Source organism: Camelina sativa, chromosome 2 (genome assembly GCF_030686135.1).
Source record: "Camelina sativa cultivar CO46 ecotype springtype chromosome 2, ASM3068613v1".
NCBI lineage: Eukaryota > Viridiplantae > Streptophyta > Magnoliopsida > Brassicales > Brassicaceae > Camelina > Camelina sativa.
In genome coordinates this window covers 18,522,560-18,538,388 of record NC_141881.1, presented here as the reverse complement: position 1 = coordinate 18,538,388, position 15,829 = coordinate 18,522,560, and the positions used below count along the sequence as shown (strand labels likewise).

Sequence of the window (15,829 nt, the reverse complement as noted above, 5' to 3'; positions counted from 1 at the left end):
TCAAGAGATTAATATAATTCCTTGTGACAAAGGGTATATCCCGCAACAGTTGATAAATTTGCAACTAGCCTACCAAATAAATTATAGTTAAAATACAATAATATCAAACAAAATAAACATCATTGTAATATAAGAATACTTACATATTAATGGGTTTTGATATGTTCTGCATGTAGCAGTCGGTTATCTTCAATGATCTTGCCTTCAAAGTTCAAACAAACATGGTAATTTCTTAACATTATTAGATTTTTCATGAATGAATTTTCATGGTGATATTCTAAGCTGTAAACATTAAAATAAATCAAACCAAATGTATATTCTCGTATAATCAGATTATTTTATGTGATTTGTTGACTGGATGATATATTTTTTTTAAGTAATAAGTTTTCAATATAACAAATTTACTGAAATAAAAACGTTATTATATGAGAAACAAACAAATATTTTAGAAAAATATCAATTAAATATAATTTGAAACTGTCTAAAATAAAATTTTCATAGTGAACAAACAAAAAAAAATTCTGCTTGGTATTTGAAACAGTAAAACACGTTGTATACAATTGGAATTAGCCTAATCCAAAATCATTCCAAATAATAAATAGAAATTAAGTTGAAACACATGTACAAAATTAGTTATTTACCTTGCATAAAAAAAAATAATAATAATAAAGGAGTAAACCGGTAGATACCAAGAGGAATAAACCAGAATTAGCCGGTACCCAAAAAAAAAAACATTTCGGTCAACGAAAACGTTTTTGACTCTTTATTTTTTCTATTGGAAAGACAAAAAAAAAAAAAAAAGTCACCTTTGTCTTCCATTTCGCTGTCTTTGTTCCACTCAAACCCTAGGGAAAAAAAAAAGTTATACTCCATTTCTTCAATTCAATCTCCCACAAGTTTGAATCCTAAATCTCACAACACGATCCATGTCCTCATCTTCTTGATTCAATCCCTCTTCTCAATTCTGTTTTCTCCTTTTCCGATTTCTCTAATTCATGGCCGCAACAACAACCACGGCGGCTAGTATCAACGCCGGAGCCGGTGGTGGTGTTGGTGGAGCTGAAGACCGTGTTCTCGCCACGGCGCAACAGATCGTGAATAGCCTCAACACACCTAAAGAGGTTCGTGAAGATATGTTACTTATCTTCTCTAGCTTCGATAACCGTTTATCGAATATCAAAACTGCGATGACGAACCAGGAGGAGGATCAAAACGACGCTCTTGCGGCGCGTTTAGAAGCTGCGGAATCGGTTATTCATCGTTGGGACGGCGGTAACGATTCTTCTCGTCACTCGTCTTCGTCTTCTGGTAACTATCGTTCCTCTTCGTTTTCTCTTTCGTTCGATGAATCTCCTGAGGAAGCTACGGAGTTTCTCTCAGCTGTTGATGAGGTTATCTCTTTGCTTGAGGATCTTTCGTCTGAGCATAAGCCTGATATGGTCGATAGAGCTGATAGTGCTTTGCAGATGGCTATGTCTCAGCTTGAGGATGAGTTTAGACGAATTTTGATTCGTAACACTGTTCCGTTAGATGCGGAGCGGCTCTATGGCTCGATGCGCCGTGTCTCTCTGTCGTTTGCTGATGGTGATGTGGTTGAGGATTTTGAGAATTTTGGATTGGTGGCTGATGGAGATGGTAGTGGGAGTGGGAGTAGGAGGAGGTTGTTTCATGAGAGGGGAGGGAGTATTGGGTGTGATCTTTGGGTTGATTTGATTAATCCGACTGCTGTTGAAGATTTGAAGGAGATTGCGGAGCGGATGATTCGTGCTGGTTATGAGAAGGAGTGTGTTCAGGTTTATAGCACGGTGAGGCGTGATGCTTTGGATGAATGTTTGATGATTCTCGGTGTGGAGAAGCTGAGTATAGAAGAAGTTCAGAAGATTGATTGGAAGTCTATGGATGAGAAGATGAAGAAGTGGATTCAAGCTGTGAAGATCACTGTTAGGGTTCTTCTGGCTGGTGAGAAGAAGATATGTGATGAGATCTTTAACGTTTCGGAGTCGAGTAAAGAGGTTTGCTTTAACGAGACGACCAAAAGTTGTGTGATGCAGTTGTTGAATTTTGGAGAGGCTGTGGCGATTGGTAGAAGATCGTCAGAGAAGCTGTTTAGGATTCTGGATATGTATGACGCGTTGGCTAATGTGTTGCAGACGTTAGAGGTGATGGTCACTGACTGTTTCGTGTGTAACGAGACCAAGGGGGTGTTGGAAGCACTGGGTGATGCTGCGAGGGGGACTTTTGTTGAGTTTGAGAATAATGTTCGGAATGAGACATCTAAGAGACCGACGACAAATGGTGAGGTTCATCCAATGATACGTTATGTGATGAATTACATGAAACTGATTGTGGATTATGCGGTTACCCTTAATTCTCTTCTGGAGAATGATGTGTTAGATGGCTTATATGGGGATGATAGTACAGAGGAGATGTCTCCTCTTGCGAAACGAATATTGAGGTTGATTACGTCCTTAGAGTCAAATCTGGAAGAGAAATCAAAGTTGTATGAAGATGGTGGGCTGCAATATGTGTTCATGATGAATAACATTTATTACATAGTTCAGAAGGTGAAGGATTCTGAGCTGGGGAAACTATTGGGTGATGATTGGGTTAGAAAGCGAAGAGGGCAGATACGTCAATGTGCTACCGGTTACCTCAGGGCTTCCTGGAGCAGGGTGCTATCTGCTTTGAGGGACGAAAGTATGGGTGGAAGCTCAAGCGGTAGCCCGAGTTATGGACAAAGAAGCAACAATTCGTCCAAGATGGCGTTAAAAGAGAGATTCAAAGATTTTAATGCTAGTTTTGAAGATTTATACAGGCTTCAAACAGCTTGGAAGGTCCCGGATCCGCAACTTCGTGAAGAATTAAGAATATCTATATCAGAGAAAGTAATTCCGGCTTACCGGGCTTTCTTCGGAAGGAATAAGAGTCAATTAGAAGGTGGTAGGCATGCTGGAAAGTACATAAAATACACACCAGATGACCTGGAGAGTTACTTACCAGACCTGTTTGAAGGAGCGCAACTGGTTATTCACCACCCAAAAAGAAAAAGTTAAGTTCTCTTGCTGGAAGATGACGACGACTCTCTAGCTGGAAGGACAGTCTTGTTTGTTTGAAAGATGACAGTGGCCAGGTAATTTATAAGTCAGGGGTTTAAGTTATATATGTGAAAGTCGGACTTAGACCCTTTTATAGACTGTCAAAATTCTTATGTACATGTCTTAATACTTATCATGTTATGACCAATGGGTTTTATATAATGACTATGCTCTTGTTACAAATGGTCTTTGCTCTGTGTCACAGTTGGTTTTGAGATTATAGAGCACAAACTGTTGTTAGATAGTTGATTGATAATATTACTTTCTTGTTGTACCTTGAGTGTCTGTACTTACTACTTAAATTTGATAGTAAAGTGTGTATGTTACATACAAACGAGATTAGAAAATTTCGATTATTAATAATGGTGATTATGTGTGGCCTAGTGAGGAGGTTTAACATGGCTGTATTTGTATAAACCAAGTAGATTCGGCGTGTGGGGGCAGTAGGCAAAACTCTTTTAGACTTGAATGTTATGTCTTGTGGGGTTTGCACTTGTGGTCGTTGTCATTAATATCATGACGATTAATAATCAAGGACCCTTTTTGTGTGATGTTAACAAATTATTGGATGCTAAGAATTAAGAAATCTTCAAAAAGGTGGAGTAGCACTCATCATGTGGTACTATGGTTGAATCCTCGTGTGGCTCTCTGTGTTGTATTTGGACATGGAGCAAGTCACTTCAAAAAGTGAGGCTTTGTATGGTAGGTGGATCTCGAAAAATCTTTATAGAATCTCTGAGGCCCGTAACTTCTTTTATAACCCATCAAAGAAACTGCTATTTTTGTCTAAAATTTGTCCATCCAATGTGCAAGGGAAGACTTGTGAAATACTGAAATTTGTTATTAAGGTGCCATCGCCGTTCTCACGGAAAGGTCTCTTGGCATTTCTTATAATAGTATCAGTTGGGCATGGGCAAAGTATCCGAACTAGACTCAATCCTATCTTTGACTCGAACTTGAACTCGAGCAAGTACTTGAATATAAGTAAGATAGTAATAAGGGAATTTAGTCAAAAATACCACTTTGTCCCAAAATCTTAGCTTGAATGTCACATTTGTTAGACCTTTTCAGAAAGTGGCAGAGTGCCATAAAAGAACTTTTGGCATGTGTAAAAAAGACAGAAATGCGCTCGATGTAGGAAGCGTGAGAATGAACCCATTTTAGAAGGTCTGTCGTTGGATTTGACGTTTAGCGGCTTGGAGTGAGAAGGGGAGCATTAATGTTCTCTATTTTGAAATCAGAGATGCATAGGTCTTAGGTTAAGTTGGTGAGTAAATCTAAACAAATCAATAGTAGGTAAGAAAAAAAAGAAAGAAAAGAACGTCGAAGAAAGAAGCGTTATTGTCTACAAAGTAAGCGTTTCAGTAGACAAGTTGAAAGCGATTGTGTCTTCGGACAGAATGGTGAATCAGTTCGATCCATAATGAACACAGATGGGACATGTTTAAAGCAGATAGATCCAAATACATCCCGATTAGAAAACAAAATTCGTCGTCCCGGTTATATTTAGAGAAACGACGAGTACAGAGTTTTTAGACAACGCATCCAGCACAAACATGAAAGAATAAACTAGATTTTGTGGACAGGAAATAACGTGGTCCATTGGAGGATTAATTAGTATCAAGTTTACGTCACCATAAGGTGAGTATTAAGCTAGGCTGTTTTTGATCTTAGCTTATGATACTCTTTTTAACTTTAGTTGGCTAACTCGATAATCTTGAAAATGGATAGGTGTAATTCTGCCTTCTTATCGGGTGTGACATTGTTGCTCCTCACTTGCATTGTGAGGCTAAATTCGGTTTCTTATGCTCCTACTTACTACACCATAAGAACTGTGTGTTTTCAACATCTTGCTTTATTATTTTTTCTTACTGATAAATAATCATCATCACTGCGTTGTCACCACTTGACTTCACCTTCCTTTGTACTTCTCTAGCAGTATATAAAACCTATTGTCAGAAACTCAAATCATCCTTGAAAAGGAGATCTTCTATATGCTATTGAAAGAGTGTTGAAGCTTTCAGTTCCAACTTTATACGTGTGGCTTTGCATGTTCTAGTACTGCTTCTTCCACCTTTGCTTTGGTATGTTGCGTTCCCTTCTCTTTCGGGATATTTTCCAAAGAAGAACAACAGAAAAAGCTACATCTCATCAAGATATTGACAATTGTAGTCTCTCCTAGTCTTTGATGTGATTTATTGTAACATTTTTTATTCTCTTTATTTTCACTCTACAAAGCTTTCACAATCTTTGTTCAATTTGTTCTTTTAAAAAGTTAAAAACTAAACTTTATTTTGGAGGGCCGTATGTAGCAATCCTCTATGCTATATGTATTCAACCATGTACTTTTATCATCTGCCCAATTCACCATGTATGATTAGCTATATCCTATATATAAACTTTTAACCAAATTCAATTGATTTTTTTAACTACGACTTAATATTATTGTATTTATGGTTTCACGATTAGAGTAATTTACCCCCAAATCCATTATGGTTTTGAGGAAATGAAAACCTCTATGTCAAAGAAAGGGTTGCAATTAAGTTTATAAGATTTGGCTTCGAGTCAACAATTTACATTCGGGGTTAGCCTATTCGCAATAATGTTAACGTTTACGATTTTAAATCGCAATTAAAGGAATTACTTAAATTTGGTTAACTGGAGAGAATTTTATAGATTGGGTGGAAATTGCACCGTGGAATATGAAGTTTACAAGTAGCACATGGTGAAATATATAGGCTGAAAGTATAATGTGAAGTTGTGAACCGAGTTAAACGTCTATAGTACATGAGGATTGCTAGAGGCGGTTCTATTTTAGGAAGTGTTCACTCATATAAGTTTAAAATACTTAACGTTTATCTTTCTGGTAAATGTTTCAAGTACTGAACCAAATTAGTATATGTTTCAAGTACCGAACCAAATTAATATATCTCATACAAATTAACTCTTATGGTCTTATAAGGTCTTATAAGAAAATGTCTAATTCAACAAACTATTGGTAGAATTAATATAAAATAAAAGGGATAACAATATCTAAAAGTTGAGTACTTGTCACAAACACAAAATTATACATTTAGCATGGGACACATACCCTAAATATGTAATAATAATACAATACATTTATTTTATTGAAGTAATATATAACATAGTATTTATTAGTGTATATATATAGTTGAATAGTAAATCTGTATATATAAATTATTAAAAATTAAATTGATAGGAACTAGATTCTAGAAATCTTTAAAATTTTTATCAATCACTAATATATATATAACTAAAGAAAATATGTTTCAAAAAGATACACGCGGCATAGCGTTAATCTAGTAACTTTAAAAAGAACACGTGCGTGTGTTAACCTAGAACACGCGCCATAGCGGCGCGTCTGTTGACCTAGTAATTACTTCAAAAGAGAAAGCAATCCAAATAAATCCAAAGCAATACCTCATTACCATTTTTTTTTTAAAAATAGTCTTTGTTCAAACTTCAAAGTATTGTATTCTTGAAAAAAATATGAGTGAAATAGATAGCATACCTAAATATACAGATTTATTTACACAATCAATTAATGTGGAAATGATATGAAATTAAAACTTTGACTGAAAAAAGTAGTGAATTTAGGTAAATAGTACATTACTGGCAATGCAAAACATGGTGAAACCATAAAAAGTCACATGCACCAAATCATTTCCCCCCCTATATATATATATGTTCATCGTTCTATGGCTTTGAGGTTGGTTTTTCTTTCACCTTGAATACAAAAAGAACTAATCTGACCAAAACCAAATCACTCACAAAGTCTGAAACTGTTCTTCCTCATTCGCAAAGCAAAGGTATCATTATCTTCATCATTACCTAAATTACGTTGCATTTGTCTTCTTTTTCGTTTGTTCTCATATGGTTTTGTTCTTATTAGCAACTTGCGTACTTTGATTTAGATTTCGATTTGTCTTGTTTTACACTCTTCTCCTTCGTGTTGATAAATGGGTTTGCCTGATTCCATTTTACTTATTTCGTTGAACAAGTTTGATATTTAAGGAACTTTAAAGTTGGCGCAAAAACCATTTATTCAAATATCTTTTTCCACATGTGTGCTTGGGGCAAAAGCTATCCCACTTTACTCTGTTTCAAATTTTAGGGTTGTTTCATTTTTTGATCAATCTCTCTATCTTGTAGGATTTTGTGACACTACTTTTGACGAAGAGAAAATGTTGCAAATGGACAGAAGAATTGGTGAAAACATCCGCGAAGAAGCTAGAAGAGCGAAAGCGATTGCTGTGGAGATGTACAGAGCCGGTGATTTCTGTGGAGCCAAAGAGTTTGCTGTCAGGGCACAAAGGCTTAACCCTTCACTCTGTGGTCTTCTCCGTCTAAATGCGGTTCTTGACGTGCGCATGGGTTTCGCCAAGCAAATCAACGGTGAAATTGACTGGTATGCTGTTTTATCGGTGGACCCGACCGCGGATCTTGAAACAATCCATCAACGTTACAGGAAGCTGTCTCTGGACATCATCCTTGATGACTGTGACAACACTGTTTGTAGCGTTGATGAAGCCAACATGTTACTGACTGGTTCCTGGAATCATCTGTGCAATGAAGAGACGAAGCAAGTTTATGACATGCGACGTCAAGAACAGCTACAACTACAGAATCTGAGAAGAGCTTCAGAGGCGTTTTCTAGTTCTGTGGATAATAGCACCTTCTGGACATTATGCCGTTCTTGTAGCATGAAGTATGAGTATCCAGGTAGATGCAAAGATCTCAGGGTTATGTGTGTTCATTGTTGCAAGCCATTTGATGCTTTTGAGTGTCCTGGACCATCGATGAATCGTGTTACTCCATGGACTTACGAAAAGCAGCAGCAGCTCAGGAGAGCTGGAACGAGTCAGGTTCCGAGCTTCACTAACAATCTGTTGGTTCTGTCAGCAGTGCCTGCACCTGTCTTGACATCTCAAAGAACTTTTGATCAAGTAAACAGAGTTGGTCAAGCAACAGTTGAAGCTAGGGTTGAACAACCTCCACCGAGAGTTTCTGGTCCTGTGAACCAGTTAAGGAGAGCTAGTGGAGGAGATAACAAACGAAAGGGACCTCTACTAACAAATGTTCCTCAGTTCAGAAGAATCACTGAAGACGCAGGGATCAGAGGTGATAGACTCGAGCTTACTCCAAGTATGGTTGACAGTACTTTGATTGAAAAGGGTAAGAGTTTGGTCGAACTGACTCTTGAAAGGTTAGTTTCTGCTTCTCAACAAAACAATGTTGCTTCTGCTTCTGCTTCTGCTTCTCAACAAAACAATGTTGCTTCTGCTTCTGCTTCTCAACAAAACAATGTTGCTTCTGCTTCTGCATCAACAAACATACCTCAAGGCTCCAAGAACTGCATTGCAGCGGAAGGAGTAAAGTGTGAAAGCAAGAACACTAATGTCGTGGTTAAAAAGGAGGAACCTGATGTAGTGTTTGTGATTGTTCCAGATACTGATTTCCACAAATTTGAAAAGGACCGAACCAAAGCTTCGTTTCGTGAAGGAAACCAGGTATGGGCTGTTTATGATGATAAGGGAATGCCTCGGTTTTATGCAATGGTTCATGGTGTTGTCACTCAAGAACCGTTCAAGATGTGTTATTCTTGGGTGTATAGCAAGAAGAATGTGGAACTAGGTCCAATGAAGTGGATTGAATCAGGTTTTTACAAGACCACCGGAAGCTTCTCAATCGGTAAGCTCGAATATTGCGATTCTTTTGACTCATTCTCACATAGAGTCAAGTGGGAATTAGGTGCCAACGGGTTTGTGAACATCTATCCGAAGAAAGGTGATGTTTGGGCTCTCTATACAAACTGGTCACCATCTTGGAACCGTTCAACTCCTGAAGAAGTTGTGAACAAGTATCAATTAGTTGAAGTGCTTCATGATTTCGAGGAAGGAAGAGGTGTACCGGTTGTGCCTTTAGTCAAAGTCCCTGGATACAAAGCTGTGTTTCGTCGCCATCCATATCAGTGGACAATCCCAAAGTGTGAACTGTTTAAGTTATCCCATCAAGTGGATTCTCATTTTCTTACAAGTCAAGATGGTGAGAATGTTCCTGTAGGTTTCTTGGAACTTGATCCTGCACATTTGACACCAGAGCTTCTCAATGTTGTCACTAATGAGGAGATGAGAGGATTGGAGAATGTGGCTTTCAAGAAACCAAAGGAGGAGGCTGATGAGGGCGAAGCAAAAAAGAAGCTTGGAATGATGAGAAAACTGGAGACTGTGGTCAAGAAGCCAAAGGAGGAAGGTGATGATGGTGTGGGGAGTTCGAGCAATGTTGCAAGAGATGGGGAAATTACAAATGTGAAGCTTGAATTGGGATGCGACCAAGAGAAGAAGCCTTAGATGCAAGAGATCAATTTTCTCAAGAAACCCCTGTTTTGTTTTTCTAGCTTTGTTTCATTAAAACTACAATAAATCTGAGTTAGTATCAGTATGATGCTGATTCAGTGACTTTTATTTTTACTTTTTGTTTTTATATTTGAAAGTTGTATCTTGAAACAGGGTTATCTGATTGGAATGAGACTTTGATCTTTTATAATATCATTTTAAGACTCTTATCTCCATATATGTCAAAGTTTTCATGTGATTTGCAATGAGTCTTTGGAGATTAAGGGATTCCTCCTAGATTTGTTCTTTGATGTAAAGATTATAAAAACAGAGAGCAGTCTTGTTCTATCTCTCATTATTAAACTGAGAACGGTCTACGGAGAAAGAGCAGAGAACGTGTACTTGTTCGAGGAATCATGGATGGCTTCAGATACGCTCAGGACCAGGTAATGTTGATCCTGGTAATGTTGATGGGTTCTATTGAAACCAAAAAACCAAACGGTCAAAAGAGATTAGTGTTCTGATTATATAGCAGGTATGTACCAGCGTCCCATATGAGTCAGTGACCATAAGGGTACTTCAACAATGGAACAAACGCTATGAGGAAGGAGGTTCTAGAAGTAAGAATCCCTTAGATACTTCATATGATGAGATTTAACCATTTTATGTGAAGTTTTGGTTCATCAAATGGTGTTGTGGCCTTTATGTTATATCAAACTTAAGAGGACAGACCAATACATCGATACCAGTTCCACAACAAAAAAAATTTCATTCTGTTCTGAGATATCTTTGCCAAGTCCATAAGGAGGAACTGAAAAAATAACAACAATGCAGCAGTCATCTGGGAGAAGAAAAACCTCAGAAACATGCCCAAAATCGCATTAACTGCTTCCCCATTCCGTTAAAGTTTTCACGGACACTCTTGCGCAGGTTTCTCTTTCAGTCCAATGCTATTCCCTGAATTGGTGGAAGCAGCCCATCTTTCAATTGTCAATTGGAGAACCATGGTAATCCAGACTCTAGGCATCTTTGTCCCTCTGGTAAAGGAACTATAGGTCCCAAGAAGAGACGCCATAAATCAAGAATGATAGTTACCAACATAGCAGCACCCAAAGCATCAACAGCCACTCGGGATAAATCCCACTCGTTACTTGATTTCTCATCCATCCTGCAAACCCCCACCAATTATGAAAATGCATAAGAAAACAGTAGGACATTTAAGTAAGAAAGTGATAAAACTTAGGAAGGAAAGATAACACTAATGAAAGGTCAAGAGGTCGAGAGATGAAAACATATCACAGAGATGACACAATGGTTCAAAGAACTTCTCCACATATGTCTCTAATTCCTATTTCTTAATACCCTCTAGATAAAGCAATCAATTATCGCTTTCCTCAAGTTTTGATATGCAACAGTCATGATGCTAAAAAGATTCACCGTTTCTATGAAGTGAAGATAAGGAAACTCGTAATATAGAAAACTATGGCTTGAGGCTGTTCTTTACCTGAAGAACATTGGGAAGCTCACGAGGAAGTAAATGGCATAGAACAAACATCCAACTCTGTACATGGCACTTCGGTCCACGAACTCGTAGTAAGGAAACTGCACACGTTGAAAACAAACAAAACATATGAACAATTATCGTGAAGTGCTTAGTTTCCAAACAAGACTCTAGCATGATGAAGTAGATAAACATAGCCTCTAAGCAGATTACAAGTAAGCCAAAAAAAAACAAAAAGGCAGATTACAAAAGAAATTTATACTATTTGATAAAGCACGATGTAAGATGCCTTGTGAAATTTTTATAGGAAGTATCATAGAAATGAAGAAATCAAAACATACATTTGCAATAGCAATAGTCTCCAAGTATGCAATGAAATAAGAAAGCGCCAGTATCCATGCAGCCTCAAAACACCATTTCAGAGAATCGGGTAAATCAGCAGTGGAATGTCGTAGCCTTCGAAGAGTCATGTTGGATGCAACGTGGTAAAAGAGGAAGCAAACATGTGTTAGGAAGAATGTTGTGTGAGGCACCTGTTCAACACACACACACAAAAAATACCCTGCAATGAGCCCATGGACACAAGAAAAATAATCAACAGAACACAGTAATCCACTTAATATTGTTGTGCTTACATTATTCATTTTCCATGACGGAAACGTATAAGACGCTCCAAGAACTTTAAAGAAATAGTGTGTCCAAAAGTAATTTCCCACATAGCTGAAAACAATAATCCAGAGATTTGCCTGTGGTAGTATAATTAAGTTCCAATCAATACAACTATAAAATGAGAATCATGAGAATGAAAACTCTCACCACTAACCTTGATCAAACTAAAATCAAAAGTTATCATCTCAATCTTAAATTTAAATCCAATAAAGAGTGTAAAACTACATTGCACATAGAAGAAAGAAAAGAAAAAAGCCTGCCTTAACCCAATAGCGGTCCTTCCAGCATAAACTTCTGTCAGCCTGAGCAAAAAATGCATATATATATTGATTATTGAGTGAAGAGGATTAGAGGTATACTCTCAATTGGACGCAAGTAGATGATTATGGCCATAGACTAGACAAACAAGTGAAAGCAAAGTTCTCAACAAAGTAACAAAGTCAACACAGCTAAACATATAAGATCTCTGCAATTTTTAATCAAGCAAGTACAATAACGCTGTTTTGGTATCTTCAACCTATACTAGTAAAAGTAGCAGCAACACTAGTCCAAGGTGAAATGGTGACAGAGGCTGTGTTTAAGTAGAGAAACCTTTCCAATGAGTAACATTGGTACGAGGAAAGCAGGAACAGCAGAAACCAAGGCCAGAAGCAGATACTCCAACTCCGTGAATGTCTATACAAAGCACATCAAAATCGTCAGATCTCTTTATATAAAAAATAAAAAATAAAAAACAATGAACTGTTGAATACAAAGTAAAGAAGAGAGAGACCTCGTAAAGCTTGTAAGGAACAACGATGCCTAAACAGAGAGTGAGCCAGAAGGGAGTATATAAGAGGAAGAAGAGCTCCCCCCATCTCTTACTCGGATTCGCCGCCAGCCACAAGCTCGGCGGCGGTGATGAACTTCCTATATCGATAAATCAGGTGAAAAAGGTAACCAGAGAGATTCGAATCAGAAGAAGAGATTAGAGAGAGAGAGAGAGACATCGTCGGCGTTAGATTTTGTTTTTACCTGATGACATAATCGCTCGCTGGCTCCGATGTTGACTTGAGTGTATCACGAGCGACCCACCAAAAGATCTGAATCAAAGGTCACGTGGCAGCTGCACGCTTTTGTGACCCCTTTCATATATTTTACCGTTAATTTATGACATCATCGGCTTTATCTCATACTCCGTAAGCCAAATCCAATTTTTTTCAACACTTGTTTTGTTACTACACTACTATATGTAAATGTAATGTGTAAATGGAAAAAGGTTCAAAGTTGGAATCTGTAAATGTAATTTTGAATTTTTGTGAGTAGAATGTAAATATATGAAAAGTTGTAAATGATTTTAGGAACAAAAAAAAAAAAAAAAAAAGGTTGAAAATGATATATCCTACTATTGTACAAGTTTGGACAAAAACCCTAGTGGCAAAACGTCAACATCTCCCACAAGGCCAGAACCCCACCCAACCCACCAACCACTGTGCGTCTGTGACATTCTCTAAACATCATTTTGTACTCAGAGAAGAGACAAAAGACTAAATTAATTTCATGGCTCAAATCACTGCGACCTCTCTTCTTCCTCAGCCTTCTTCCTCCTCTGCTCTCCCTTTCCGTATTCCCCACTATGCCTATGGTCTCTCTCTCTCTCTCTCTCTCTCTCTCTCTCTGCTCTCAAACATTTATTCTTGATTTATAGACTTTGTGTAATACCATCCTATAATTTCAAACCATCAGTTTGTGATTTATAAATTAATATTTGATTTTTAATCGCAGCGTCAGGTCCCTTCAGATGTCACAATGTAGCTTTCCCGAGAACCACTTCACTAGCTCCAGAGGTACCCTTGTCTACCAATGGCGTTTTGCTCCTGAAACTTCGTCTCAATTTGTGTTAAAAAAAAAAAATGGCTCCTTTTGGTAATTGCAGCTTTTAGGCAATGTCGTTGTTAGCAATCAAGTCACCGCTTCCCGCAGTTGCAAGAATCAAGGTCAATTTAGTTCCTACTCTATTAGAAACACTTTAGCAAATTAGTATTGTCTCTGTCTGTAACTTTTTGAGTCTTCAAATGATTATCTTGTATCTACATAAGTCATGTAACAGTAAGTTTTTTTTTTTGATTTGTAGCTATTCGAGCTGTTCTATCTGGTGATGGAAATGGTGTGGTGGCTACTGATGCAAAGGGTGTTGGGCTTCGTGGGAAACTCAACAAAGTTGTTCTTGCCTACAGTGGAGGTTTAGACACTTCTGTCATTGTGCCTTGGCTCAAGTATGCTTCTTTTCGTTTCTTTTTCTGGAGCTCTAACATGAATTACTTCAATAAATTATATGACTCGGCTATGGTTTGTGTGTTGTACTAGTCAAGTAATAAAGATAGAGATCTAAAACCTTGTATTAGTAGCTAGCTCTAGGCTGTGGATTTCCCTGTTTTTAGATGCTTTGAGCGATGATTTTTGTTTCATGATGTTTACATAACCGTTAACATCTGTCGGCTTACTTTGGACTCTTTGCGTTTCCCATGTTTTTAGGGAGAATTATGGCTGTGAAGTTGTGTGCTTTACTGCAGATGTTGGTCAGGTACATCACAAACTCTGCCAATTATTTGATTCTTGAAAACATGTTTTTTCTCTCGTACGTTTTTATTGTAGTATAGTATCTTCTTCACCTGTCCTAAATGTTTTTTTATCTGCAGGGCTTAAAAGAGTTGGAGGGTTTAGAGCAAAAGGCCAAGGCCAGTGGTGCTTCTCAGTTGGTCGTTAAGGATCTAACTGAAGAGTTTGTGAAAGATTACATATTCCCTTGTCTTCGAGCTGGTGCCATCTATGAGCGAAAATACTTGCTTGGTACCTCCATGGCGCGTCCTGTCATTGCAAAGGTACCATTTTTGAGAACTTATCGGTGCAGATGATGGAATCACATAGTTAATCCTCCGAGATCTTTAGTGTTCTTAATGAATAACAAAGCTTCTATATGATAGGCTATGGTTGATGTAGCAGCAGAAGTTGGAGCTGATGCGGTTGCACATGGGTGTACTGGCAAAGGCAATGACCAGGTAAGCTACGGAATGTTGTGCTAAAAGCCTTTACATTGTTAAGGCTTCTTACATTGGTTTTAATGTTTAATTCAGGTTCGCTTTGAACTCACCTTCTTCTCACTAAACCCGGAACTTAAAGTTGTGGCACCATGGAGAGAATGGGAAATCCAAGGCAGAGAAGATGCTATCGAGTATGCAAAGAAGCATAACGTTCCTGTTCCCGTGACAAAGAAATCTATTTACAGCCGAGACAGGAACCTTTGGCACCTCAGTCATGAGGTAACAACACTAACATGTTTTACATTTTTCTATTCCTAATAAAGTTTGTTCTGCTTTCTGAAATTGGATATTGTCTTTGATTGAAAGGGAGATATTTTGGAAGATCCTGCAAATGAGCCAAAGAAAGATATGTACATGATGAGTGTAGACCCTGAAGATGCTCCTGATGAGCCTGAGTACATCGAGATAGGGATAGAATCAGGAGTCCCGGTATCACTCAACGGGAAGACTCTCTCTCCAGCCACACTTCTCTCCGAACTAAACAAAATAGGCGGGAAACACGGAATCGGCCGCATTGACATGGTAGAGAACCGTCTAGTTGGAATGAAATCTCGTGGAGTCTACGAAACACCAGGAGGCACAGTTCTGTTCAAAGCTTGCCAAGAACTAGAATCACTAACATTGGACAGAGAGACCATTCAGGTTAAAGACTCTTTAGCACTCAAATACGCAGAGATGGTTTACGCGGGAAGATGGTTTGATCCACTGAGGGAATCAATGGACGCTTTCATGGAGAAGATAACAGAGAAGACAACAGGGTCGGTTAGACTGAAGCTGTACAAAGGGAGTGTGACTGTGACGGCGCGACAAAGTCCGTTTAGTCTGTATAGACAGGACATATCATCGTTTGAAGGGAGTGAGATTTATAACCAAGCGGATGCAGCTGGATTCATTCGGTTATATGGTCTTCCTATGAGAGTTAGAGCCATGCTTGAAAAGGGAATCTAAATGTGTTCCATAGTCTCTCTGTCATGATTTGAGGGTCGCTCTTGACAATGTTTTTGGTCTGAAATCATTTCTATACACGAATCCTTTAGCATGTTGTTGTTTCCTTTGTTATTGGTAAAATATTGATTTTTATGCAATTATGAAAAATGTGCGCTATAGTAAGAAAAGAAAGACTCGTTT

General features: G+C 38.0%; 4 protein-coding genes across 6 annotated transcripts; 3 read left to right on the top strand and 1 right to left on the bottom strand.

Annotated features, from left to right (window-relative positions):
* The first annotated feature begins 778 nt into the window (after positions 1–778).
* On the top strand, positions 779–3,278 carry LOC104725158 (exocyst complex component EXO70B1-like). The gene has a single exon (XM_010443769.3). It carries the CDS (start codon positions 996–998, stop codon positions 3,051–3,053), a length of 2,058 nt encoding a protein of 685 aa, XP_010442071.2. The 5' UTR covers positions 779–995; the 3' UTR covers positions 3,054–3,278.
* Positions 3,279–6,689: 3,411 nt separating this feature from the next.
* Positions 6,690–9,667, top strand: LOC104752304 (uncharacterized). The gene is made up of 2 exons (XM_087485614.1): positions 6,690–6,925; positions 7,269–9,667. Exon 2 carries the CDS (start codon positions 7,301–7,303, stop codon positions 9,464–9,466), a length of 2,166 nt encoding a protein of 721 aa, XP_087341740.1. The 5' UTR covers positions 6,690–6,925; positions 7,269–7,300; the 3' UTR covers positions 9,467–9,667.
* A 463-nt stretch (positions 9,668–10,130) lies between these two features.
* On the bottom strand, positions 10,131–13,108 carry LOC104725142 (cycloeucalenol cycloisomerase). Of its 3 annotated transcripts, XM_010443751.3 has the most exons (8): positions 12,636–13,108; positions 12,394–12,530; positions 12,213–12,296; positions 11,882–11,923; positions 11,588–11,698; positions 11,294–11,485; positions 10,956–11,053; positions 10,131–10,619 (listed from the first exon to the last, which is right to left on the bottom strand). In XM_010443751.3, the coding sequence occupies exons 1-8, from the start codon at positions 12,643–12,645 to the stop codon at positions 10,442–10,444; spliced, it is 852 nt and encodes a 283-aa protein (XP_010442053.1). In that variant the 5' UTR covers positions 12,646–13,108; the 3' UTR covers positions 10,131–10,441. The 3 variants fall into 3 exon arrangements, with proteins under 3 accessions (XP_010442053.1, XP_010442060.1, XP_087341751.1); XM_010443758.3 differs by lacking the exon at positions 11,882–11,923; XM_087485625.1 differs by lacking the exons at positions 11,882–11,923; positions 12,636–13,108 and having other exon boundaries at positions 12,394–12,614.
* LOC104725133 (argininosuccinate synthase, chloroplastic) lies at positions 13,106–15,820 on the top strand. Its single transcript, XM_010443741.3, has 9 exons — positions 13,106–13,245; positions 13,386–13,447; positions 13,537–13,597; positions 13,735–13,876; positions 14,136–14,184; positions 14,300–14,482; positions 14,585–14,659; positions 14,735–14,920; positions 15,008–15,820. The coding sequence occupies exons 1-9, from the start codon at positions 13,161–13,163 to the stop codon at positions 15,647–15,649; spliced, it is 1,485 nt and encodes a 494-aa protein (XP_010442043.1). The 5' UTR covers positions 13,106–13,160; the 3' UTR covers positions 15,650–15,820.
* The last annotated feature ends 9 nt before the right edge of the window (positions 15,821–15,829 follow it).

Excerpts from the sequence above, each read along its gene's own strand:
- LOC104725158 (XM_010443769.3), top strand. The coding sequence starts at position 996 with ATGGCCGCAACAACAACCACGGCGGCTAGTATCAACGCCGGAGCCGGT.
- LOC104752304 (XM_087485614.1), top strand. The coding sequence starts at position 7,301 with ATGTTGCAAATGGACAGAAGAATTGGTGAAAACATCCGCGAAGAAGCT.
- LOC104725142 (XM_010443751.3), bottom strand. Across the intron at positions 11,924-12,212 it reads CAATGTTACTCATTGGAAAG|GCTGACAGAAGTTTATGCTG; the intron begins GTTTCTCTACTT and ends TTTTTTGCTCAG. Across the intron at positions 11,699-11,881 it reads AGGACCGCTATTGGGTTAAG|GCAAATCTCTGGATTATTGT; the intron begins GCAGGCTTTTTT and ends ATACTACCACAG.
- LOC104725133 (XM_010443741.3), top strand. The coding sequence starts at position 13,161 with ATGGCTCAAATCACTGCGACCTCTCTTCTTCCTCAGCCTTCTTCCTCC. Across the intron at positions 13,877-14,135 it reads GTCATTGTGCCTTGGCTCAA|GGAGAATTATGGCTGTGAAG; the intron begins GTATGCTTCTTT and ends CCATGTTTTTAG. Across the intron at positions 14,483-14,584 it reads CGCGTCCTGTCATTGCAAAG|GCTATGGTTGATGTAGCAGC; the intron begins GTACCATTTTTG and ends TCTATATGATAG.